At 46.7% G+C, this 25,832-nt stretch overlaps 1 protein-coding gene across 1 annotated transcript in view; it reads left to right on the top strand.

Moving 5' to 3' along the window:
- Positions 1–8,328: 8,328 nt before the first annotated feature.
- HADH (hydroxyacyl-CoA dehydrogenase) overlaps positions 8,329–25,832 on the top strand; it is a 31,945-nt gene continuing 14,441 nt past the window's right edge. The window contains exons 1-4 of the mRNA XM_075608468.1: positions 8,329–8,573; positions 20,416–20,544; positions 21,256–21,413; positions 22,729–22,855. Coding sequence (XP_075464583.1) covers positions 8,454–8,573; positions 20,416–20,544; positions 21,256–21,413; positions 22,729–22,855 — 534 coding nt within the window. The 5' untranslated portion in view covers positions 8,329–8,453. The remainder of the gene's footprint in view (positions 8,574–20,415; positions 20,545–21,255; positions 21,414–22,728; positions 22,856–25,832) is intronic.

The raw sequence follows: 25,832 nt of genomic DNA, 5'->3' as shown, positions 1-25,832 counted from the left end.
ACCATTTACCGCCGCACAGCCATACTGACTGGAGTTACAGTGGGAGATGCCGGGAGACGCCGCTGCCGAAGGTAATCGCTAAATGTAAACATTGTATCTCCGGGTAACCCTTCAGTAGAAGGTGGCGACCCTAATTCCTGTACCTGGACATGTCACCATATTTATGATAATATACACATACATGTCTTGATAATGACAGTACGCAGTCCTTTACTTTAAGGACAAGGTGGGTGAGGGAATATCCCTAATTGGCTCAAATTGCTCAAATACTGGTAATACTGTGGAAAATCAAGTCCTTATCATATATAATACGAGCAGGATCCAACTCCCCTACTTTATACTGACACAGTCTAATATTGCACAGTGACTGTAACCAATTTAGCAAGTGACAGGTATAGCCCATAAAATCAATGGTAATGATAATGATAAATGTGTGGTACGGAGCTCCAAAATGTCATGAAACTGTAGACCTCTGACCTGTCCGATGAGTGGTATGCTCTTCTTCGGTGGTCCCTCTCTGGGTGGGTCTTCAGTGATCCCGTGGCTCCATGTAATCTCCACAATTCTGGGGCATCCCGCACTGGCTAGGAAGTAGTCACATAAGAAAAAATGAAGTTAGAACATACTCACACTACCGGCATATGTTTCCTTCTCCGGAGTGTGATTGTTGGGGGAGGACCCTGCTCCGTCGCGTGCTTCCGTCCCGAGCAGTGTAGAGAATCGCAAGGCAGGGATGTGGGGAGTGAGCACAGCAGGAAGATCAGGCTGGAGGCAGGTGCATCGCCGAAAAACTTTATTGCGGCATATAAACCAAAAGGATTAAAAACACGTGAGGAGAATCCTCTGACGCGTTTCGTCCACAGAGGGACTTTATCAAAGAGTGATTCTAGATCATAAAACCACGCAATGTATAGCCTCCTCTCTTGAGCACAGGCGCACCGCAACTCACCTCTAATCCCGAGTAGCACCTGGTGTAAACCGACACCAGTCCAATCCAAAGGGAGAGCGCCGTGCACCTGCGCACTGCGAGCAGGCCCCTGAATCATCTATAATGTCTGCGTTCTAAATACTCTGTTCTCCTTTACATGGGCTGCCAGCATGCCACCTTGGGCCCCGCCAAAGGTAAGGCTGGCCCTGCACCATAACCATTAACCAGACCGTAACCATTTATAGGGACCTCAGGCCTATTTTCAGTTTCAATAGAATATACAACACATATCATCAATACCTTAATTATTATGTCCCTATATATTATTTTGAATAAATGACATACAGTAACGTGATACTTCAGATTCCTGTACCTCTGGATTACGGACATATTTTATTTTCTATATTTTCAGTCTTTCCTTCCTCAGTCTTGCCATATAACAATTATAAAGAACACATGAGCACATTCACAGCTTATTTTTAGGGAAATATGGCTGCTCAGGTCATTCAATAGGAAGCTGCAATGCCATGCTCGGACATACAGGTGCCCTGTGAGAGTGAGGCCTCGGTGGTGGCTATATTGATTTCCAAAATGGACTAGATCTACCAGCACATAAGAAAGAATATATTTCCAGAAGCAGGGGATCCCAGAGCTAATAAAATAACAGTCCAGCTCTGGAGAGGCACGTGGTTCAAATTCTGTATAAACTATAGATATATCATGTATATATCAACTACAACACATGGTTGGGGTTTAAATAAAGAAATGGGGTATAAAAGGCAAGTATTCGTTTAGTGCCTTTACTTTATTCATCTTCTAGGCCAGGGGTGCGCAAACTGGGGAGTGCGAGATTTTTTTGGGGGGTGGGGGCACGTGGCGGTTGCAGAGGCCCCGTGCTCTTCCCCAGGGCTATTAAATAAAATCTCAGGGGGACCGTGCGAGGCTTCTGCAACTTCACTTACCGTGACTCAGTCGGCTTTGGCGACAAATGGCGCCATGGGGTCACGTGACATTACATGACTCCCACTGCGTCATTTGACGCTTCAGACGAGGTAAGGGGGTCGCGAGCAGTGGGGGAGAGCAGGCAGGGGGGCACAAAGCAAAAAGTTTGCGCACCCCTTTTCTAGGCTTCAAGGGCCAACAACAGGTCAGGTTTTCAGGCTATCACTGCTTCAGCACAGGTGGCTCAGCCTTCGACTCAGCCACTGAATGAGCCACCTATGCTGAAGCAGTGATAACCTGAAAACCTGACCTGTTGGTATCTCTTGAGGACAGGAACAATACAGCTGACGGAGGTCACGGCTCCGGACATGCTTCATCTACTATGCACCATCCCGACTCTTGCGTTCTGCTCAAGGAAGTCTTCTCTCTACCCCCTTTGTATCTAAAGCCCTCTCCCGCCATAAACCTTTCTCACGGACTGCCCCACAAATCTGGAATGTCCTTCCCCTCAATACCCGACTAGCACCCTCTCTATTCACCTTTAAGGCCGCGTTTATAGTGCCGGCGACCCGACCGATGATGTCACCCGTCGCCACTGGCGAAAGTTAAACTTTCGTTTTAAGCGACGTCGCTGGCGGCAAGGCCAGTGACGTCATCAAGGAGGAGGGCAGCGTGATTGGTTTAGAGACAGTCACATGTAGCAACTGTCTCTAAAAAAATCAAATTTCACTGGCTTACAATTTTTTTGTCGCTCTGTCGCTGTCGCGCTTACTATAAGCGCCTGCGACGGATTCAATGGATTTGTTTTGGAGCAACGTCACGTCGCCGGGCACTATAAGCCCACCGTAAAACACACTTGCTTAAAGAAGCATATGAGTAGCACCGTGGCTAATACTATACACGATACATAAAGCTTGTCCCCCTGCAGACGCACTTACCAGAATGACCTCCTCCTGCCTCTGTACATTATACCTACCAATTAGATTGTAAGCTCTTCGGAGCAGGGACTCCTCTTCCACAATGTTACTTTTATGTCTGAAGCACTTATTCCCATGACCTGTTATTTGTATTATGTTATTAATGATTGTCACGTGTATTACTACTGTGAAGCGCTATGGGCATTAATGGCGCTATATAAATAAAGACATACAGTACATGCATACATACATACATCTACTCTGTCAGCTGCCTTTCCGGATCTCCCATTCCTCACTCGCACTTTATTTTACCAGTTGTAAGTGTAATGGTGTTTCCCGCACCCAATCGCAGATAGGGGCCATTACAGGGTGTATGGTGCATATATCTGCTGGCAACAGGAGGGCTGAGTCGTCCACCGATGGTAGTGGGGGCACTGGAACAGGCTTCTGGGGTTCAGACCCCACATATCTCCTTAGCAGTGCAGCGCCTCCATCTGCCATAGGCTCCAGGAACTGAAGGTGATCTCCCACGGTATAACTTATTACCTCTCCCCCCAGTAAGGTCATGCACCAGGCAGGATGTACAGTATATTGCAAAACAGGAACGGTTTATTACTATACTCTGCAGTAACAGGAACAAGGCAGGATCGGCCCAATACAGTCTCTCGGTATTCACTGGATGATGGTCCCTGGACCGTCACTACAGGCCAAGGGCACCCGCAGCCGTCCTAGCTCTTTCCCACCTCCCTAGCGGAGACAGAGGTAAGGTCCACACTCACTCTCCCCCAAGGGGAAGAGGGATAGAGTAGGCCCAATACCCTGCCTCTCCAATTTGTGACCTGCCTTCCTCAAATGGGGGAAGGAACACCTAATTCTAGGGTGGTCAGGCCCTTAAGTACGGCCACAAGGCGGGCACCCCATTATCCCAGCTACAACAGGATGTACCGCCCTCTGCTGTCTCTCAAATGCAGTACCAAAGGTGTGGGGGAAAACCCCATACCAACTACTGGCAACCTGATAGTACCAGGGTTTACTGCCACGCTCGCCCAAGCTTGGCGTTTGAGTAAACAAAAAAAGTGAGTTTGACGCACATTCAACTTGCCCGCAACACCCCCTACCCGCCCCACGCGCACTTGTGAAATAGCCAGGACACCCGGCGCTCATGCTTGGAGAGCTGGTGACATCACCGCTCTCAAGCAGGAGCGCGTTCAGCGCCAGCGGGGCCGCAGCCTAAGTCTATATTGATTTATTTTGTGCATATGGTGTAGTTTGCACACTTTATGTGTGGTCCCCACGCAGGACCTCTTTTAATGTATATTCCTATGTATTTTCAAAAATAGAGAGGTTTATATCGAAAACCTATCTCTGGCAAGAAGCACATCAATGGAGCACACCTAGGCTGTTAAAACGTAACATTTATTTATACCATAATTAATATAATAATTAATAATAATAATAATTAATATAATGTTACACATGCAAAATAAATTTGTCGTCAAAATATATTGTGTGTATTGTATTTTTTAAAAACTCGATATCATAGGAGGGTGCGGTGAATACACTCTGAGCTATAGATATATACCCATCTAGGGATAGGTAAAATATTTAACTGCAAACTGATAGCTGATCTAGAGTAATTCACAAGGGGGTTGGTAAAAGTCTCAATGCAGCAATACAATGATTATCAACAGTCAATAGCATAACATTTCAAATTGTTTACCAAGATAAGGTGATATATAGTTGGTTAAGTAGAGGAATAGTCAGCAACGCAGCATACCTAATGTAGCCATGCTGTAAAATGGCATACAGTTTTCTCTCATGCTGGCAGTAAGCCTGGTAAGTTACAGGGTTGCCAGCATCAATCATGGAGGTTTGTCCTCACACCCTGGTGAGGTGTCAAATGTATTGAAGGGGAGTGTTTGTCATGATAGAGGGGGTTTGGCCCGGGATTAAAGGGGTTTCACCCCATTTGGCCACCCCCTACTCTCACTTGGGAAGCAAGGGGTTAACTGGACTTCCAGTAATGTGTTTTTGCCTTACTTCAGTATCCAACTGTTTATTCCCCTGTGTAAATGTAATGTCTCATCCTGGTGTTTGCACTCACACATACACTAGGGTTGATGCAGGAGGGAAGGGAAAGGGTTAAGGTTAATTTAGTGATTATAGCCCTTTGTTCCCTTTTCCCGCCTTTTCAGGCTCCATTTTGCAGCCTTCCATAGGTCGCCATTGAGCCTCCATGCGTTCTAATGGCAGCAGTAGCGGTTTTGGACCTGTTTTCCAGCGACGACCAGCAGGTGGCGTCCGAGAGGAGGAGCGGCAGTTTCCCATTGTAAGTCAATGGGCTCATTGACTTCAATGGAGATTCCTCAACGCCGGCCTCGAGGAACAGGTTGGCAGCCATCCAAACCGCAGACCGCAAAAGCGGATACAATGTCTTTGAAAAGAGTTTAATCACTTCGGTCAAGTTCAGAGACAATTGGTGTGGGAATCTTAGGTTCTAGGGCCCCTGGGAATAAAGTTCTTTTTGTCCCTAGCTCCTAGGAACCCCCATACACGATCCACACCGGGTCCAGGAATGAGAGACCCCCGTAAGGGGTCGAGCGGAGGAGGGTCGCGCCATTGATTTCAATGGCGGAGCGGAGGTCCCATTGAATCTAATGGCGGCAGGTGCCATGCATTGTCAATAGCGGCGCCGGCCATTGATTCCAATGGGGAAAAGCCGCGTAGTGTAAAATGTTGAAATGTGTAAGTCCATATCTCCGGTTCTGGAATGCCCAGGGGGATGGGATTTGGGTGGCATGTAGCCAAGGTTCCGGGTTTAATGCATGACCCTTCCCAGCCCCCTCCGACCAACCAGACGGAGTATGGACAACAGTAAAGATTTGTGGTTTTTCTCATAGGCTTCAATGGCAGCCGTCCCCCCATTGACCTGCTATGGCGGAGAAGCCCCATAGACTCCAACGGCGGCGGATTCCCCGTTGTAAGTCTATGGCGGGAGACTCCCATAGCCGCCAATGGCGGGGATTCCCTGTTGAAAGCCTATGGCGGCGGAGCCCGTTGTTTTCAATGGGGATTTAGTGAAAAACTGATATTTCTTTTTAGCGGAGATTTTCATAATAAAATATGAAACGGTTTATATGGTATTTGTATATCTCCGGTTCCGAAGGTCGCAGCGGGCTGAAACTTGGACCCTATAGTGTACCACTTCCGGCATTAAGGTCTGGAAAGTTTGGACCCGCTGGACATACCAGAACTGGGTATTATAATATGTGTAGATATTAAAGTGTATATGGGATTTTGGATCTGCCCTGAAAATGCAGACTCCATCTGCTATGCTAAATAGGGCAGGAAGGGCATCCTGAAGAATTAGCATAGCCCTGTGATCAAAAGTTAACTGCCCTGATTGTTTATACTAGGGCCAGGAACAAAGGGATTGAGTGTTTTGCAAGTGGCCCAGTTCACACCTGCAGGGGAAGGAAAATCTCCTTCAAGGAGATTTTTCTAGCCAGTTCGGCGCCTAGGGTGTAAGAGAGGGGGTTGAAATGGTATTTAAACCAGAGTCAGGCCTTACTCACATGTCTTCATGCATGGTCTTCATGATCTTCATGTATTGTCGTGATGTCTACATCTGAACCTGAATTATGGAAGAAATGGTCCATCCTGTATCCTGATGGCTTTCTTGTCCAAACCTTTCAGTAAGTGTCCATATTTTGTCTGTTATTTGTATAATCTGTTGTGTTCACCTTTTTCAAGGCATAAATTATATTTTATCATATCTAAGCCTCGTCCAGTTCAACCAAGTTATATTTTTTTGTGTATTATTAATAGCCTGTTACAAAGTTACCGTCACATTGGTCACATACTCTGAGTCCACCATTAGTGACATCAGAGATGTGCCTGTTTCCTGAGGTATAAAAGGCACCGCACTGCCCAAAGTTAGAGGTTCTACAAGTTTGAGCAGAGCAGAAGGCCAGAGTGTACTAGTGAAGTAACTAGTGACACAGCTCTAATTCAAAGGCCAGCAGCAGCAAGGCTGGCTGGGTCTATACTATGTCCAGGAGGTGATCTCCCTGTGGGGAGAGGTGATTCCACTTCATTAAGAGAGCAGACCTTTCAAAGGAAAGTACCAGCCAAGATGAGCGGCTGAGTTGCTGGCTGTGAGGGGCAGCTTGCCCATACTAACTGCAATAAAGATGTCCAGTTCTAAATCAACTCCACTGTGTGAGGCTGAAGTTACTTTCCAGCGGAAGGCACCACCAGGAAGGAGGTCCTCACCAGGACCATCTCCATGCGGACGCAGAGATCCTGATGAGGTGGAGGCGCTGCACTGTATGTAGGTAGGACTCTAGCACACTCAGCTGCCTGTCTGGGTTGGCAATCCCCAAACACCATCATGCGGGAGACTCAGGAGTCCTGTTGCCAACAGGTGCACCACCAGACACCACCATGTAATGGGGACTTGTTAGACCACAGGGGCCAATGTGAGATTGGGTGGGTCAGCCCTAGCCAGAAAAACCGTTACACTAAGTACTCACCATAGATTGCACTATTATGTGAATACACCCAATTTGTTACTACTCTATTAACACCAGATTATTACATTAAATCCTTAACCACTTGGAATAAAGGATTACCAATACTAGTGGATGAAGTAGCCAGTGCCCTGTAGTGAGTGTATAACACAAAGCAATAGGTGGTGAGAGGCAAGTGGATTGATTCTGTGCTGCCGGCCCACTATTAAACCAGCTATTCAATGAAATATCACCATACACTCAAAGGCAAAGAATTCACCAAAGTTAACCACTCAGATAGTGTGCTATACTGATGTTACGTATTCAATGACATTTTTATACACAGTTATTGCTGCACCGTTACAGTACCCAAATGTGACAGTAATTAAGCACTGGAGACAATCGTACACTCAATGGTACTCAATATTAATATGTTGCAAGCAGCTAGTTACTGCATCAGTGTGCTTTCAAAATGTAGCAATATATAAGCACTATATTTAGTTATTAGAAAGATGACTATATTGTGTCGATCCCTCAGAAAGACTTTAGTGGCATTTACTTTATTCATCTTCTAGGCCGCCACGGGCGCTCTACTCCAGTCCTAAAGGGCCACCAACAGGTCAGGTTTTCAGGCTATCCCTGCTTCAGCACAAGTGGCTCAGTATTCAACTCAGCCACTGAATGAGCCATCTGTGCTGAAGCAGTGATATCCTGAAACCCTGACCTGTTGGTAGCGCTCGAGGATTGGAGTTCCGAACCCCCATGTTCTCTTCTAGGCAATCACAAAATTCTGTATCATACAGCTAGTGCGCGCGCTACACACTGTCCAGCACGCGCTGCTTATTGGACCAGCCAATGAGAACACTTGATTACAACAGAACGCTACATTCAACTAGCCAGACTTTGGAGGCGGCATCGCGCATTTTCGGTGGCCATTTTTGATCCTGGCATTCCATGTGTCTCCATTCACGGCACGTATAGAGTCACCAATCAGGCGGCAGGGATCCGCCTCTTTTTTTTCTCTTAAGGACTTTGAGCTTTTGACACATGGTTTGCGACGTCAGCGGCAGTCGCTCGCCCTTCAGCCCGTGAGAGCAGCGCATACACTGGACCCCCGACTCCTCGCGCCCGCTGTGTCTCTCTCTGCCTCGCGCCATGGCCTTCGTCAGCCGCCAGCTCGCGCGCTGCATGTCCTCCACCGCCGCGGCCAAGAAGCTCGCGATCAAGCACGTGACGGTGATCGGCGGGGGGCTGATGGGAGCCGGGATCGCGCAGGTGAGGGGGGGAGACTGCTGCTGCTGCTGTGTGTCACCGGCCCTGCATTGCGCGCGCGCGTGTGGCTGCAGGTCATGGGACTTCCATAGGGATTGCTTGGAAATATCTCTGTGCACCAGGGGTAGAGGAGCAACAGTGTGACCTATCCTTTACCCACAACACGTTGGCGTGCCTGAGTCTTGCTCTGATGGGAGAATCCCTCCGTACCAACATGTAACATGTGCACATGGCTCCTTGTTGGTTACTATTATTGGCATTGCGTTGCACGTAGTATATTTTGCAGAAACGGCTAGTCCTGCCTATTCAGAGCCTACAGTCTGGTTATTTTATTTTTGGGTGGCACCCTGGCAGAGATGCAGGGTGATAGTGGCCCAAGGTCACAAGGGGTTAGCATTGGGAAATGACTTGGGGTTTAACTGTCTACACGTCAGTTTTCTCCTGACAGCTACACTATGGAGGAGAGTCACAAAGCGCTGCTGTAAGGGGATCGCACCTTGATCCGGCGTTAACTGGTATTCAAGTGCAGTCCGTGGCAGGTGATGCTGGTTCAGGGTGCGATCCCTTCACACCTTGGGGAACGCCTGGCGTTTGTGCCAATAAAACTTTTCTGAATGTGACTAGGGCAAAAGCTCCAACATTTTCTGATTTCCAAGGAACCCCCGTTGCCGAAGATGTGGCTTGCACACCTATTGCTCCATTATTACAGATTTTTTTTCTCTCTCGGCAGTAGACACAATGAGTCTTTGCACCTAGTAACTTTGATATTAACGAGGGGATAAGGCCTGAAGGACTTGCCCAAGGTCACAGAGATCTGTGTTGAATCCAACCACTAACCTGCAAGCTTATATCTTTATAGCCACATTTTGTCACGTGTTGTGGTTTTGATAAACCCATTCAAAAAAGCTAGGCTCTCCTATTTTATTTTCCCCCTATGTTGAGTGATGATGCAGAGAGTAATCCCATTGTTGTGGTGTTGTAAGGGTTTTGGGCAAAGCAGTATTTTTATAGGCTCCCAGGTATCATTTTTAGTGTCGGGTGTGTTTTCCTGCAAACAGTTGGAGGGAGCAGCTTGGCTATAAAGGCTGAATTAACTTGTACTGACTTTTACCGTTGTCCATATAGCTTCTTATCAAATGAGGACTCCTTTGAGCTATCTTGTACAATATATTTTCAGAGTGTTGTGCATTCAACTCTCTATAGATCCCAGCAAATCTGGCGAAAAAACATCACTTATCAAAGTAAGGCATTGGGCATGGTCAGCGCCGTGCTGAGGCGCGCTGGTACTTACCAGTGAGCCCCTACAGCCGCAATGAGAGCGGCTTTAGTAGGGACTCGCCTACACTTCCGCTAGCGCGCGGAAGCATAGGTCTTAGGTAAATTTTAAATTCAAGCGCTTGCCGGAGCGCTGGGCCGGTCACGTGAGCGGTTCGCCCAATGAGGAAGCGTAGGTCTTAGGTAAATTTTAAATTCAAGCGCTTGCCGGAGCGCTGGGCCGATCACGTGAGCGGTTCGCCCAATGAGGGCGAACCAGCTCCGTGACGTCACTGGCCCGCCCGCCGACACGCGCCCGGACGGCGCGCTGTCTAAGGCTAAGGCCCCGGTCACGGCGCTCTAATGCGCGCCCGCGCTTTCGGCTGCGCGTTCCGGCGATTCCCCGGTCTGCAGCTCACTGCAGGAGCAGAGACCGGGGGGGCGTGCCGGAGTAGTGACGGGGGCGCAGCCATGACGTCACCCGGCAGGTTCGCCCTCATTGGCTGAACCGCCGGGGGGCGTGCCTAGCCGCTCGACGCGAGTTCCTGCTCTCAATTCTATTGAGAGCAGGAGTAGCTCTCGCGCGAGCGCTGCGGCCCCCCCTCGCAGCGGGCCCGGCGCCGTTGCGGGGAGGGCTCTGGTGAGCGCAGCGTCCGCCACAGCGGACGCTGCAGCATGCAGCGGGGGCAAGGCCTAAGGCCAGGGAAAGCATTCGCTTTCCCTCAGCCTCAGCGCGCCTCTGCCAGCAAGCAATAACCCTGGACGAGGCCTAAGAAATGCTTTTTTAAAAGCAGTGTTTTTTTTTTTTTTTTTCTTCTGTGTTAAACCTACTGCTGTTTTGCTACGTCAGTATTGTGACGGTGAGGGGGTAACCAGGCTCAATAATAAAGGTTAATCCCACTTGGTTACCCTTGGTCCATGGTTGAAGGTCCTACAGTGTCAGCTCTTGGACCTGACTGTCGTATATGCATCACTGAGACTGTGTATAAATTATGCGGCAATACAGTATTTTTGTGTTTTTTACCTTTCTAAGCGTGCTGGCCAGAGGAGCTTGCGAGTTTTAGGGTGGGTTTTGCGGAGAAACTCATGTCAGATTGTGGCTATGTTATGGGATACCCCAAAGATGTACCCAGGAATCATGTGAGATTCTCGGGCACATTAAAGCCCAGTGCTCCAGCAAAATCCTACCATGGAAAAGTTCTTGCGACTCACCACCTGGGTTCTCTGCTTCAGCACAAACAGGAAAGGTAAAAAGGGCATCAGGGATCAAGGTATCCCCAGAACGGTCCCGGGGGCCCTAGCATAAGGTGGGATGCCCAGGTCACCCTAAACCTGGTATAGGGGTTCAAGGGGTTCTCCAGCTAGGTAATGAAGCAGCAAGGATTTTATCTGTGTATTTGTAAAAGTCAGGTTTTTAGTGTGCCAGGGATAAGGCTAGTGAGAGTAGGGAACATATTCTCATTCTATCCCCGACCCCAGACCAGGAGGCTTAGGCCTTGCTCAGACGGCTGCTGCGGGACTGTGCTTGTGTTCGCGCCTCCGCCGCGCGCTCCTGCAGCCCAGCGATCTCTGCTCAAACTGCAGGCGTTGGGTCGCGGCATTTGTGGGCGAGGCAGGGGAGTGTAACGGACACATCACGGAGCTGGTTCGCCTCTATTGGCTGAACCAGCTCAAGTCACGCGACAGTAGCACCAAATTTCAATCCGGGCTGTGGCTGCAAAATGTCGCAGCGACAACGCTGCACTTTGCCGCCGGTGGGAAAACTCCCACCGAACAACCCGAAATTGCGACGGGCGCACGTCGCATCGCGTTCTGTCTGAGCTGGCCCTTAGAAATGTTCAAACGTAAAGTACAGAGTCCAGGTATATTTTATTAAAGGTTATTTGATAAATGAATATGCTTGTACCTTTTTGTAAATGTGACTGTGGGATTTCCAAGTCCGTGGTTCCGAGAGACCAGATGGCTACCCAGCTTGGTGCCACTGAGTCTGCTCGGGACCCCTGAGTTGAAAGCCTCAGGGTTGTCATGGTGTTAGCACAGGAGTAGTATTGTATTGTATGTCTTTATTTATATAGCGCCATTAATGTACATAGCGCTTACTGTAGTTATCTGAGTATCCCCGTCCTGGTCTATCAAAGGGTTATCCGGTGACCATTTGCCCAACCCCAGACTCTGCGGAGCCTGGACAGCGGGTGGGCTCGATATGCTAAGAGGCAGAGGTGCCAGGTTGGCGCAAGCCCCTTGGCAGAATCCAAATTGGTACCCACCTGGCTTCAGTATACCGGCAAATCGGTGATGGGCTGGCAGGAGAATTCCCATGTGCTGATTGGCTGTAGTAGTTTCTGAATGGGACTCCAAAACCTATAAGAAACCTTGCAGCCAATCAGGACCTTAGATTCCAAGCGCCAAACAATCGGCGGCAAATTCAAGTTACAAAAAGATGCTCTGGGAGAAATAGACGCGAGCCGGCTTCAGAGATTTTTACTCAAGAAATTTTGTAAGTCCCGCTTTTGGAGGACGTAGCGCTCGCACCTGGAATGGCATGCCAAATTGCGTTCCAGGACTTTCATGAGTACCTCAAGGTCATTGGAAAGGGCTCCTACAGATGTCGGTTGTTAACATTTCGTTCCAAGGAAGATTTATTTTGTTAGCCCCGTTCCCAGTAAGTGTGTTTTCAGTGCAAATTGTGTTACATTGTGTCTAATCGTGGAATAATTTAAAAACAGAGACATAACATAAAACACAGACAAAGCTCAGTGCACATCCAGAAAAACTTATATACGGTACAGTGCCTAAATATACATGTATCAATAACTAATAAATAAAATGGTCTTTTAGTTTAACATTTTGGCCAAATTGTTGTAAGCCCTTGAGCCAACTACACGGCAGACCACGTTTCAAGGGTCCCTACACTAATATAGATTCTTCATAACCTGTGCATTGCCAGGAAGAATGATTTATAATAAATCTGTCAATATAAGTTGCAAAAGTTCTAAGTCTGATTGAAGCTTTTATTAACCTGTACATTACCAGGAAAAGCACTCTGTAATAGATTTGTCACAATCACACTGCATGCAGGCAAGTTCCCCTGATAGTTGGAGATGCCATGGAGTGAGCTTTTAACCATTTAAATGTGGGAGGGAGGGAGCTTCAATTGGATAGGAGGTTGCCACCCTCCAATCAGCCAAGACTAGCTGAACAAGAATTATAAAACATACAGAACACCTACAAGCTCATATTGAACCCCCAAAATACAAAAATTTAGTATTTTGGGGGTTCAATATGAGCTTGTAGGTGTTCTGTATGTTTTATAATTCTTAATCGTGGAATAAATTACAATTTATTTTATTGCTTTGTCTTGCTCAATCAAATGATCCCGATATAAAAGGTGTTAATAAACTGGTCTCCCGTGACAAGTATTGCAGCCATAGAACCAGGTAAACAACTCCACCCCCCCTATATTTTGGTGTGACAGAACTGAGAAGGGGCACATGGCTCAAGTGATGAGCTGTGGATCTAGTTGTAAGATTTGCCAAGATTGTTGGGTTCAGGGTAGTGTTTGTACCGGGTAGTGTTTTAAAAAAAAAAAAAAAGGGTACCCGGCCAAAATCAATGGTTCTACCCGGTCGGTTACCCGTTTTGGCACTTACCTGCAGGGTGGCGGCGACATCTGGGACCAGCAGTAGCGGTCCTGTGGCGGTGGCAGCATCAGCGGTGTCTTCAGCCGGTGGAGCAGCTGCAGGAATCCCTTCCACAGCACTGAAGCAGGTAATGTGTGTGTGTGTGTGCGCCCCCCCGCGGGGAACCACGTGGCCGGAGACGGAGCGTTCCTATTGGATAGACGGCTGTCCAATAGGAACGCTCCTGCTCCGGTCACGTGGTTCCCCGCGGGGGGGGGGGGGGGCGCACACACACTGTTTACCTGCTCCGGTGCTGTGGAAGGGATTCCGGCAGCTCTCCCGTCGGCTGAAGACACCTCTGATGCTGCCGCAGGACCGCTGCTGCTGGTCCTAGATGTATTCCGAAAGGTAAGTAATAAGATAATTTCCAGCTGCCCTGACATTACCCGGCGCTGGGCCCACTTCTCAGTTGCCGGGTCCGGGTAGCTGGAAATGTACCGGGTAATTCCGGGTACTCGGTACACCCCTAGTTCAGGGGAATAGAAGTGAGGAGAGGTTTGAGTTCAAGATACATGCCAGAGCAGAGAAGTCAATGGAGCAAAGGTTTCGACAGCACCAAGGAGGGTGAAGTGAAAGTGATGGTGAATATGTATAGAAGTACATGGGTGTGCTTATGTTGGTTCAAATCATAGTTGTATTTTAAATGGGCTGTCTATTTTTAAATAAAATTATATTTAACTGGCTTCCTTTTGTATAGGCTACCCAGAAACACTGTATTTAAACATATCATCGTTTTATGTTTTCTTTAACTGAGGGCGTCGTAATTACTGTACTTTGCAAACCGACATCTTGGAGAACGTATCACAGAGACGGTACATAGAGATTGTACAATTATTTTGTTGGCATAATTAAATTACAAATTGTTTATAAATAATTGAGTTGGTTTTTCCCCCCGCTCCCTCAATTGATGGCATATGTCATAGATTACATTTAATGTTTTATGGTCACTTATCCTAGACATACTGCATTTTTTTTTTTTGAGATGCAGCCAACAGCTCAAGGAACATCTTGAGAATCGAGATACCCCTTGAGAAAGTGTTTGATACTGAATTGGATCTTAACCCTTTGCGGTCCAATTAATTTTCACAAAGTGCGCCATCAAGTCTAATTTATTTAAAAAAAAAAAAAACCACATACAGCTTTTTTTTTTTTACTGCGCACCCTCGCACTGCGCCCCCTCACAGCACACTGCACACCCTCGCCACGCGCCCTCAATGCACACTGCACAGCTGCTTTGTCTGCTTGTAGGGATCGGTGCGGGGCTGGGGGGGTGGTGGATTGGTGCAGGGCTGGTGGGGGGGGGGTGGATTGATGGGGGGGGGGGTGGATTGGTGCAGGGGGGGGGGGTGGATTGGTGCAGGGGGGGGGGGGTGGATTGGTGCAGGGCTGGTGGGGGGGGGGGTGGATTGGTGGGGGGGGTGGATTGGTGCAGGGCTGGTGGGGGGGGGGTGGATTGGTGCAGGGCTGGTGGGGGGGGGTGGATTGGTGCAGGGCTGGTGGGGGGGGGGGGGGTGGATTGGTGCAGGGCTGGTGGGGGGGGGGTGGATTGGTGCAGGGCTGGTGGGGGGTGGGTGGATTGGTGCAGGACTGGTGGGGGGGGGGGTGGATTGGTGCAGGGCTGGTGGGGGGGGGGGTGGATTGGTGCAGGGCTGGTGGGGGGGGGGGTGGATTGGTGCAGGGCTGGTGGGGGGGGGTGGATTGGTGCAGGGCTGGTGGGGGGGGGGTGGATTGGTGCAGGGCTGGTGGGGGGGGGGGTGGATTGGTGCAGGGCAGGTGGAGGGGGGGTGGATTGGTGCAGGGCTTGTGGGGGGGGGGGTGGATTGGTGCAGGGCTGGTGGGGGGGGGGGTGGATTGGTGCAGGGCTGGTGGGGGGGGGGGTGGATTGGTGCAGGGCTGGTGGGGGGGGGTGGATTGGTGCAGGGCTGGTGGGGGGGGGGTGGATTGGTGCAGGGCTGGTGGGGGGGGGTGGATTGGTGCAGGGCTGGTGGGGGGGGGGGTGGATTGGTGCAGGGCTGGTGGGGGGGGGGGTGGATTGGTGCAGGGCTGGTGGGGGGGGGGGTGGATTGGTGCAGGGCTGGTGGGGGGGGGGGTGGATTGGTGCAGGGCTGGTAGGGGGGGGGGTGGATTGGTGCAGGGCTGGTAGGGGGGGGGGTGGATTGGTGCAGGGCTGGTAGGGGGGGGGGTGGATTGGTGCAGGGCTGGTAGGGGGGGGGGTGGATTGGTGCAGGGCTGGTAGGGGGGGGGGTGGATTGGTGCAGGGCTGGTAGGGGGGGGGGGGTGGATTGGTGCAGGGCTGGTAGGGGGGGGGTGGATTGGTGCAGGGCTGGTAGGGGGGGGGGTGGATTGGTGCAGGGCTGGTAGGGGGGGGGTGGATTGGTGCAGGGCTGGTAGGGGGGGGGTGGATTGGTGCAGGGCTGGTAGGGGGGGGGGGTGGATTGGTGCAGGGCTGGTAGGGGGGGGGGGTGGATTGGTGCAGGGCTGGTAGGGGGGGGGGGTGGATTGGTGCAGGGCTGGTAGGGGGGGGGGTGGATTGGTGCAGGGCTGGTAGGGGGGGGTGGATTGGTGCAGGGCTGGTGGGGGGGGGGGTGGATTGGTGCAGGACTGGGGGGGGTGGATCGGTGCAGGGCTGGGGGGGGTGGATCGGTGCAGGGCTGGGGGGGGGTGGATCGGTGCAGGGCTGGGGGGGGTGGATCGGTGCAGGGCTGGGGGGGGTTGGATCGGTGCAGGGCTGGGGGGGGTGGAGGGATTGGTGCGGCTGCTGAGAAGGGGAATGCAGGGGACTTGTGCTGCAGCCGGCGCCTCACTCCACATCCTCCCTCCTCCCGATCCGACATTGGACTGCAAGTGGCAAAATATTTTGTCGGATATATTCCGACATTGGACCGGAAAGGGTTAATGGAGGCAGTGCTAAGAAGCTAGGTAGTGTCTCTTTAAAACATGTACAGGCTCTCTACAACCTACTATAAGGGTTAAGATGGGGGGGGGGTGTCCTGTCCGCACCCTTTACAATACATAATGGAACAAGGCAGGGCTGACCGGTTTCTCCTCTAATCTTTGTCCCAGTTATTGAACCACTAGCAGAAAGCATAAGATTCAATTCCCATTTATATCCAGTGTTTCCACACAATCTAAAGAGCACAAAATTGCACTATGCAGATGACATCCTGCTGCTCTTGACAAATCCCCTTATCTCCATGCCTAATGTACTGTAATGCAAAAAATCCACATTGTTGGTTAGCTTTCAATCACACATTATTTAAGTAATGGTAGGTGATAAAAACCCTCCACCGTACAGTGTACAGCAAATAGAAATATCACTTGTGAGTACATTCACATGTCTCAAGTCTGCAACGCTGCTTTTCCTCATCTGTTCGCATACAGTGCTTCCACTGCAGCCAGGGATTCTGGGAAATGACATGCAAACGAACAGTGTCACCTTTTATATCATGTCCATTTTAACATGGACTCCTATAAGCATATGCCTGCCATATTGTACAGCTTTTCGACACAGCCTCGGTTAAAGAAATGCATAGTTCGTAAACCTACACAGACAGCTGTTTCAACCTTTTTGGGTCTCTTCAATGTGAGGATGGTTATACTGGGTTTGTAATGTGACGTTGGAATAGGTTTCAACCACACGTTATTTAAGTGGGGAACTTTCAAATGTCAAAATCTTCCAAAATCAGAGGCACTGAATTTCTCACTCATGATTGGCACAGTTAATCAGCTTAAAAATAATTTCACATTTCAATGGATATCCACCTCAGTTAATTATTATTGGGTTAAAATGGAGCCCCACACATTTTCCAAGCAAATTATCCACCCCTTCTACAAGCAATTAAAAAAAGATTTAGATAACGGATTGAATATCTCATGGATTGATAGAATTAATACTATTAAAATTAACATTTTACCTAGACTTCTTTACTTATGTCAGATAATTCCAGTCAAAATCTGGCCCAAGTTTTTGAAAGATCCAGCTCTCCACGGATTTGCAAAAGTATCACATTTATTGCGCCATACACAACGACCGTTTCGACCTTAGTAGGTATTTTTCAAGTGAAAAGGCACTTTGAAAAGACCTAAGGTCGAAACGGTCATTGTGTATGGCGCAATAAATTTGATACTTTTGCAAATCCGTGGAGCGCTGGATCTTTCCTTTTCATAGTTCAAGCTTGGATATTTGTGACAGGTATCCCTCTGAGCCAGCAGCACCAGTAATACTGTTTTTGTTTGTGGCTTATGGTGTGCAGCATATCACTGTTTATTTGACCCAAGTTTTTGAGAAGCATACAGGCCTGTATTAATAAATGTATCTGGCACAGCAAGAGAGCGAGGATACAAACAGCCTTACTTTATATCCATAAAGAAAGGGCACTAGGGAGCGCAAATCGGTAGTCTGATGAACTGGCACTCCAGCAAGCAAAACAAATTGTGGGTTCAGTTGGAAAATCTTCTTTATGGGGGAGAGGAGCTGGGCCTAAGGCTTGTATTATACGAAGCAGGTGTTCCCTAGCGGCTATGAAAAATACCTGTCTCCCTATGACAGTGTATCTAGTGCCGATGCGTGCTCGGCAGACAGCGTTGGTGGAGCAGCTGTGTGGAAATACAAAGAAATTTGTATTTTCGGGCGGCTGCCGTGCCACGTGACACTGAGCCAATCACAGTGAGGCTACCCTTGTGATGTCATTTCTACGCCTCCTAGTTGCACACGTCATCGTTTGGCCTATATGCAAGAAACGCACGCGCAACGCTGTGCGGATGCGCTCAAGCGCTTGCTATAATACAGACGTTAATTGCTGGTTGCACAGATCGCAGAGAGCTGTCAACAGCAACATACCCCCTCTGGTTTGCAGTGTGATGGGTGTTTGGAACTCAGTGGCCCTCAATAAAAATCTAACCAGGCATGGTGGAGTGGGATTTGCACAGTTTGCAATCTGCTAAAATGGAGTCTCTGGTCTGCTGTTTGTGGACCAAAACCAACCATACAATCATTTTATAAATATAAGCCTGGCTGGTCGGGATGCGAATTGTGGCATTAAACCTAATTGAAACACTTTGTTGAGACGCACCCCAAGAAGTCACAAATGTTGAGACGAATCAATACATCTGAAACGTTATTCTTGTGCCTTATCAGACTGCAATTTATTCTCGATTTCTATAAACTTCTGGTACCTGCAAATCTCAAAGAAAACCCCCAAAATGTTCCTGATACCCTCTTGCTGTACGTGTGCCGCAGTGCTTTTAATTACGTTACAATTCGCTTGAATTTGCAGTGTTTTGGGATGGTCTACTTCAGGGGTACGCAAACTTTCCCCGGCGTCCCCCTGCCTGCTCTCTTTCTCCCCCCCCCCCTCCTTACTTACCTTGTCTTCGGCGTCCAAAGGCTGCTGTGGGGTCACGTGACGCCATGGCAACATGACCCTACGTGGCGACGTGTCCCTGGAGGTAAGGGACGTTGCAAAGGCCACACGATCCCCCGGCTTTTAATTTAAATGCCTTGAAGAGCGCGGGGCCTATGCAAACGCCACGCCCCCCTTGGAAAATGTTGCCCCCGCCCCAGTTTGCGCTCTCCTGATCTACATCAATAAGGGGTTGATTCCATAATCCATCTTCAAACCTGAGTTTGTAGGGTGTCAGATTTTATTTTGCAGGCGATTTTACTTTGGGGGGGGAACGCTGCCCTTTTTTGGACGCCTGTCTTGTACTACTGATCTTCTGAGCAGTCCATCTGTCCTGCTGCTTTCATTCTAGAACAAGGGATAAGGTTTGTGTCTGCTTGACTGTAGAATCCACTTGTCTAATATTTGCAGTTTGAGGGATGATTTGAAATTATTCAAATTTCTATTTCCAGGGTATTGCCAAACCCCGACCCCTTTTAAAAGGATTGTTTAGTTCATGTTCTTACCATGAAAGATTTTGCTTGCTGCTGCACGTTTCTCTGTTTTCCACCTTTGGCCTAAACAGAAAAGCTGATTGTGCCATAATGTTAATAATTTGCCCTTGATTTTTTTTATTTTTTTTAAGAAGCCAGGTCATGGCTTAAAATAAACCCTTTTTTAGTAGCTTGCACCTGCATTTCTACTTTTCTATAGACTTTCTTACTGACCTAGAGGCACCTGTAACATCAATCTGATTACGAAGATATTTTTATTTTCATTCAGCCATGCTAAAGTGCAGTGAGATAAAACAGGTGACTGTCCTTAAGTCACACAGGTATCACTGACTGAAGCATTAATTGAGTCCACAACATAGACTCCAATTACAGAGCAACAAACCCAACCTTCAAGTCCCCTTTAGCCTTCTGTTTTTTATATAGATTACAGAGTTAATTTACAGTACCACCCTTACTTGCAAGGGAAAGGAATTATTCAAGTATACTTCAAAAGCAAGAGTGTTGGTAACTTTTTTGCGTTCCTGCTAAATGGCACTTCTCAAATGTTTTAAAAACTCACAGAAATACGTGTTCAGTTTGGAGCAGTATGTCCAATTTTTAATCTTTAAAAAAAGTAAAAATGTGTCTCTTGCATTGCAAGCCTCCTAGGGGCAACACCGGTTAACTTGCCAATCAAAAGATGAGGCTTATATAGAAGGTGTCCTCAATAAGTCAGACTTGGCATGAATCTTATGCACAATAGTATCACAATGACAAATGTAATTGTGAGTCTGGTTACATTGGGTAGGATTCCCTAAACCGCAATGCGAATCTCACACCTCGATCTAGCTTTAACTGCTATTGTTGTGGCTTAGTGAATCTCGGGCATTTTACTTTATTTACTGACCGAGCTCTTGTGATGCACACTTTAAACATTCTCAAGAATAAAAGCTGATCGGTTAAATATATTGAGTGCATAAATGAGCTTATGAATGTGTATAATGATGTTTAATCTTCATTCTGTTTCTTTCCCTAGGTGGCTGCAGCTACAGGTCACACTGTAGTGTTAGTGGACCAGACTGATGACATTTTGAAGAAGTCTAGGAAAGGTATCGAGGACAGTCTGAAAAGGCTGACTAAGAAGATGTTTGCAGACAAGCCTGAGGTGACATGCTGGTATTTTATTCCCATTTCTTTACGTTCATTTTTTTTTTAATGACTCCGACTCTTAAGCCTCAGCTACAATGATCATGTAGTGACTTTGCTTAATTTTAAGTGTGTATGCTTTGAGGAATGATTTTGTCTGCGTTGGGCAGACGCACCTTGGCTAGTATTCCAGGACAGGCCCGGCTGCTCTTTTCGGAGAGGTGGAAATCTAGTTTGCTAGTTTCCCACAACTTTTAATTTTGACTTGAATGTCCTTTTACAATATCAAATAATTATTAACAAAGTAAAAATGATAGTTTGTGTGTGTGTGTGTTCTGTTAAACTAAGCGATCATTCGGTGATGGAAAATGTGTGGAAACTGAAAGACCGCAGCTGCTGCGGAATGTCTTCTGAAGCACAGCTTCAATCAGAAGTCATGTCCCACAACGCCTTTCATAGCGTTGAACAAAGCATTGTGGAGCACGACTTTGGAAAACAAGGCGGTGATTGGAAGCTCTGCAGCAGCCGCAATGCTGCACTTACTCCCACGGTGGATGAATGGCCCCCTGTGTTAGACCAGTGCAGTTAGGTGACGTTTTTCCAGCCTCGACTATCACCGGTTTATTTTTTAAATGTTGGCACATATGACTGAGTGACATCTACGCACTGGATTTCATCCTTGTAAAACTATTTTTCCGTGTATGTGACGCTGTCTTCCTCTGATTGGCAGGCTGCTTCTCAGTTCATTGAAAAAACATTAGCCAACTTCACAACCAGCTCGGACCCAGCAACCGTGGTACACAGTACTGATCTGGTGGTTGAAGCCATTGTCGAGAATTTGAATGTGAAACATGAGCTTTTCAAGAAGCTGGACAAATTTGCTCCGGAGTACGTACTTGTGTTGCCTGTTACAAAATCTACCTCCAACAAATTCTTACTTTCGGTTAGATGTAAATTTGAATTGTTAGGTGTGTCTTTCTAATTAACGAGAACATAAAGTTCCTTTTCCAGCCCACAAACACAGCTATCCTGATATTCTCAATCTTGGTTATTTCTGGAGTGAATGTAGGAGGACCATTCTTTGCATGTGGAGTAAATCTCAATTTTGAAGCAAAGAATATTACTGTTTGGTGTTAAGACTTTTTCATATAGTCTGCCATTCAGGATACAGAAAAGTATTCGTCCGAGTCTGAGAAGTGAAATCCAGACAAGTAGTCTTAATTAAGCCAGCCTAGTTCATAACGCATCATAAAATGCACTGAGATTTCTGATGAGAAATGGCAGTAAAACAGTGGCTGAGTTATAATACTGTGCATTGTAAGATGACCCCTAACCACAATTGATTGACTGCTCCTTTTGTTTCTCCATCTCATTTTCTCTATCTCATTGTAGCGGCTCAGATATTAGAAAGAAATAGGATCCCTATTTTTTAACATGACTTAGAGGGCTAAGCTACTAGTTATTTGCGCCCTTGTGTTTTCTGCAGATGATAAATTAGTGTGATGCTTTCAAATGGTTCAGTATAACAAATGAGAGAACCAAAATCATGCAATTAGCTTCTTTTTTTTTTCTTGGGAATTATGGTACTAAGGAAAAGTGACACAAATGTTTTGTGCCGTTATTCCGCAACACGAGAGCTACTTGTATTTATTTCTGTGCTTTTCTTATATTTTGTTATTACATTTAAATAGCTTTTAGTAGGCATAAGATTGCATGATTTAATTATTTCTAATGAGATCTGTAAAAAAAAAATTTTTAAGTTATATATTTTTGGCAGCATTATTGATTTTGCTTTAGAACGTTGTAACCGGGAGGGTTCTCTGGAGCTGAACTGCATTGCTTTCAGCTCCAGCAATTTCCCCCAGTTCCCGAGATGCTTACCAAAGTATGTATCTTAAGTACATTTTGCCGGTCCCGTGAGCCAATTGGAATCCACACCATTATATATATATATAATTATTTTTTTTTTTTTTTTTAAACCGTATTCAAACCAGTCAGGATTGATACTTTTTTAAAATGTTTCCAAATGGAAAGTATTTAGTTTAAATAGGTTGGAAAGATGAGACATTCCTTGTTTTGATTTGCCACAGTTGGTATTTCCAGCAGACATGGCTGGATATAGTTGTTTGTAACTTTATTCTAAATTATACAATTACATGCAGCAACTCGACTTTTAATCTCATACTTGTATTCATTCTTGCAGACATACCATATTTGCCAGCAACACCTCGTCTTTGCCAATCACAGACATAGCTAATTCCACAACAAGGCAGGACCGGTTTGGAGGGCTTCATTTCTTTAACCCTGTACCCATGATGAAGCTTGTAGAGGTAAGTGTATAGATCTTATCTGCACATATGTTCATGTGTTTAGAGAGGTGGAAGCTACCTGTGCGCTTCTTATTAATCAGTCATGGTTTACAATGATGGTGCAGATCAGGCTTGTGTAGGGATTCCTTTACACCATAACTCACAAAGTTCAGTACAACCGGGCAAACTGGAGTCACTTCAGTTTAACATCTTGCTAGGTTTATTATACAACCAATGCATGTTCATGCATTTCCCTTTGTCACGCTTTATGCTGTTTAGGCGTGTTGGAGCAGACTATTTTGGTTATTGATTTAAAACATATATATTTTTTACAGAATACATACTATGGTGTCCTGAGCTATTTTTTTACCTCCATGGCCCCTCTGGTTTGTGACACTTGTATGTTTAGTTGCCGTTTTTAACTTCCTGGATATTTAAATGGCTATTATCCCTCCTGATATGGCAGCTTCTTGATGGCCTATGGCCATTTTGATTTCTCTAGACTAGAGGGAGCAGAAACACTGGCAACTAAATTAGTAAGGATCTTGGAAACCAGGGGAATCTGATAGCTAATTAAAGCACTTTGGTTTAGCTCCTGGAGCTTTGCTCCTCAGTATGCCAACATTTAACTGCCCCAACAGTCACTGCCAGTGAAATTGCGGCATGTTACAATTGTAACACAATCTGCAACCTTCCTGGTTTCTCTGTTTCTCTTCTGGTGCCTTGTTTTTTTTTATCATTTAATCCAGGAAATTAGGTATTTTTCCAGACTGCAACAAAACCAAGAACAGGCAAACTTTTTAAAATAAATCCTTTTTAATGATGGCGTGCCCAGAAACATGCTTTTTCTTGGCTTTGTTGTGTGTTTGATTTGGGGGCACTGCCCCCAGTTAAGTGGGTGACATCACAGTAGCCTCCAAATAAAAGTTAATAGCAAAGTTTAATGATTAGTTATTTTTTTCCAGTTTATTTCGAAACAAAAATAGTTTGGTTTAAACTTGGGGCTGCATAGCTTTTAAATATGAAATTAAATAAGAGTGCTGTTACTGTACTAAACAATAAACAAAATCTCTCTATCCTATCCGTTGCTACTTTTTGCCTTAGAAAAAAAAATAATTAAGCAGCATAACTACAATAACTTCGTCATAGTGCTTTTCTCCCAATGGGACTCAAAGCGCTTCACAATTACAGTATAGTGCACATTAGGCAGCATTTAATTTATCAAATGTTTTACTAGAAGTAATACATTGAGTTCTTGCTTGTTTTTTAAAGGTTTAAAACTGTTTTTGGTGCCTGAGGCACAGGGAGATGGTTATTGCCCAAGGTCATAAATGGGCCACACCAGGTCTTGAATCAGGCTCCCCTGCCTCAAACTCAGTGACATTGTTTAGAGACAGTGTCTTTACTCACGGAGCCGCTCCTGCTTCCTTGACTTCATAGTTAAAATACAGTTGGTGCTCCCTACTTAATACAGACCTTAAACTCTTCAGCAAGATCTTAGCAAACAGACTAAACCCGATTCTCCCCAGACTTATTCATATTGACCAAGTGGGCTTTGTGTCAGGAAGACAGGCGTCTGACAACACTCGCAAAATTGTTGATATTATTGACCATGTGCATCTCAACAAACTCCAAGCCATGATATTAAGCCTCGATGCTGAAAAGGCATTTGATCAAATCAAATGGTCCTTCCTCGACCAAACTATGCTTAAATTCGGCTTTGCAGGCCCTTTCCTTGAGGGTGTTCGTGTCCTCTACCAAAACCCCACAGCATATCTTAAACTACCAGGCGGACAATTAAACCCACTCAAAAATGGAACCAGGCAAGGTTGCCCCTTGTCCCCGTTACTTTTCGCTATCTCAATCGAGCCACTAGCGGCCCAAATCAGAGCCGAACCAAGCATAAAAGGTATCCCAATCGCAGACAAGGAATATAAAATCTCCCTCTTTGCAGATGACGTAATCTTGACCCTCGCCGACCCGCATCTTTCCCTCCCTAACCTTCAAAAATTACTAGATCAATTTAGCCAGGTTTCTGACTAAGGTCAATAGGGACAAATCGGATGCGCTTAACCTTTCCCTCCCAGAACCTGTATGGAGACTACTACAGTCAAATTATAAATATAGATGGAACTCCTCCCACATAAAATATTTAGGAGTAAAGATAACCAATTCTTACAAATCTCTGTACCAAACCAACTATCCCCCCCCTATTTGACCAAATTAAATAAGATCTGGACTCATGGAACAACCACCAAATCTCCTGGTTTGGTAGAATTGTTTCCTCTAAAATGAATATCCTCCCCAACTACTTTACTTTTTCCAAACCCTCCCAGTTACGATACCATTATCAGAATTAAGAAATATACAGTCCCATATTTTCCAATTTATTTGGAAACAGCATAAATCCAGGGTCCCGAGGTCAGTTATGCTGTCCTCAAAGACAAGAGGGGGTCTAGGTGCACCTGACGTGATTAGATACTATCAAGCAGCTCAACTACGCCAGGCGGTGGTCTGGAATAATTCCCCGACTTCTAACTGCTGGTTGGCGATAGAATCTTATCACGCATCCCCCACCCCCCTCCCAGTTATCCTATGGTCCCAAGCAAACAAAGAAAAGCGATCACAGAAATTCGAACTGGGAGCAATGAGATGCACATGGTCCATCTGGCTTAAAAACAAAGGGAAGTACGGCCTATCATCATCCCCCTCTCAACTCGCCCCCATTTTCGGAAACCCAGAATTCCCGCCTGGGTGCTCCCGTAAACAATTTGATCAATTTCATGACCTAAATATTAGAATGGTTGCAGACTTGCTGAAGAAAGAGGAAATTCTGTCCTTCCAAGAGCTTCAAGATAAGGATCACTCGCCCGGCCTCCATCTCTTGAAATTTTTACAAATTAGGCTTTTCCTTCGAGCTCTATCCCAAAACTCTAAATTTCCCCCCCTGACCAAATTGGAATCTCTCTGCCTCAAAGGCGAATACCAGAGAGGATTA

This window comes from Ascaphus truei, chromosome 1 (assembly GCF_040206685.1).
Source record: "Ascaphus truei isolate aAscTru1 chromosome 1, aAscTru1.hap1, whole genome shotgun sequence".
Classification (NCBI taxonomy): domain Eukaryota; kingdom Metazoa; phylum Chordata; class Amphibia; order Anura; family Ascaphidae; genus Ascaphus; species Ascaphus truei.
Note: the sequence above shows the minus strand (reverse complement) of the source record. Positions and strands in the feature narration are given on the sequence as shown.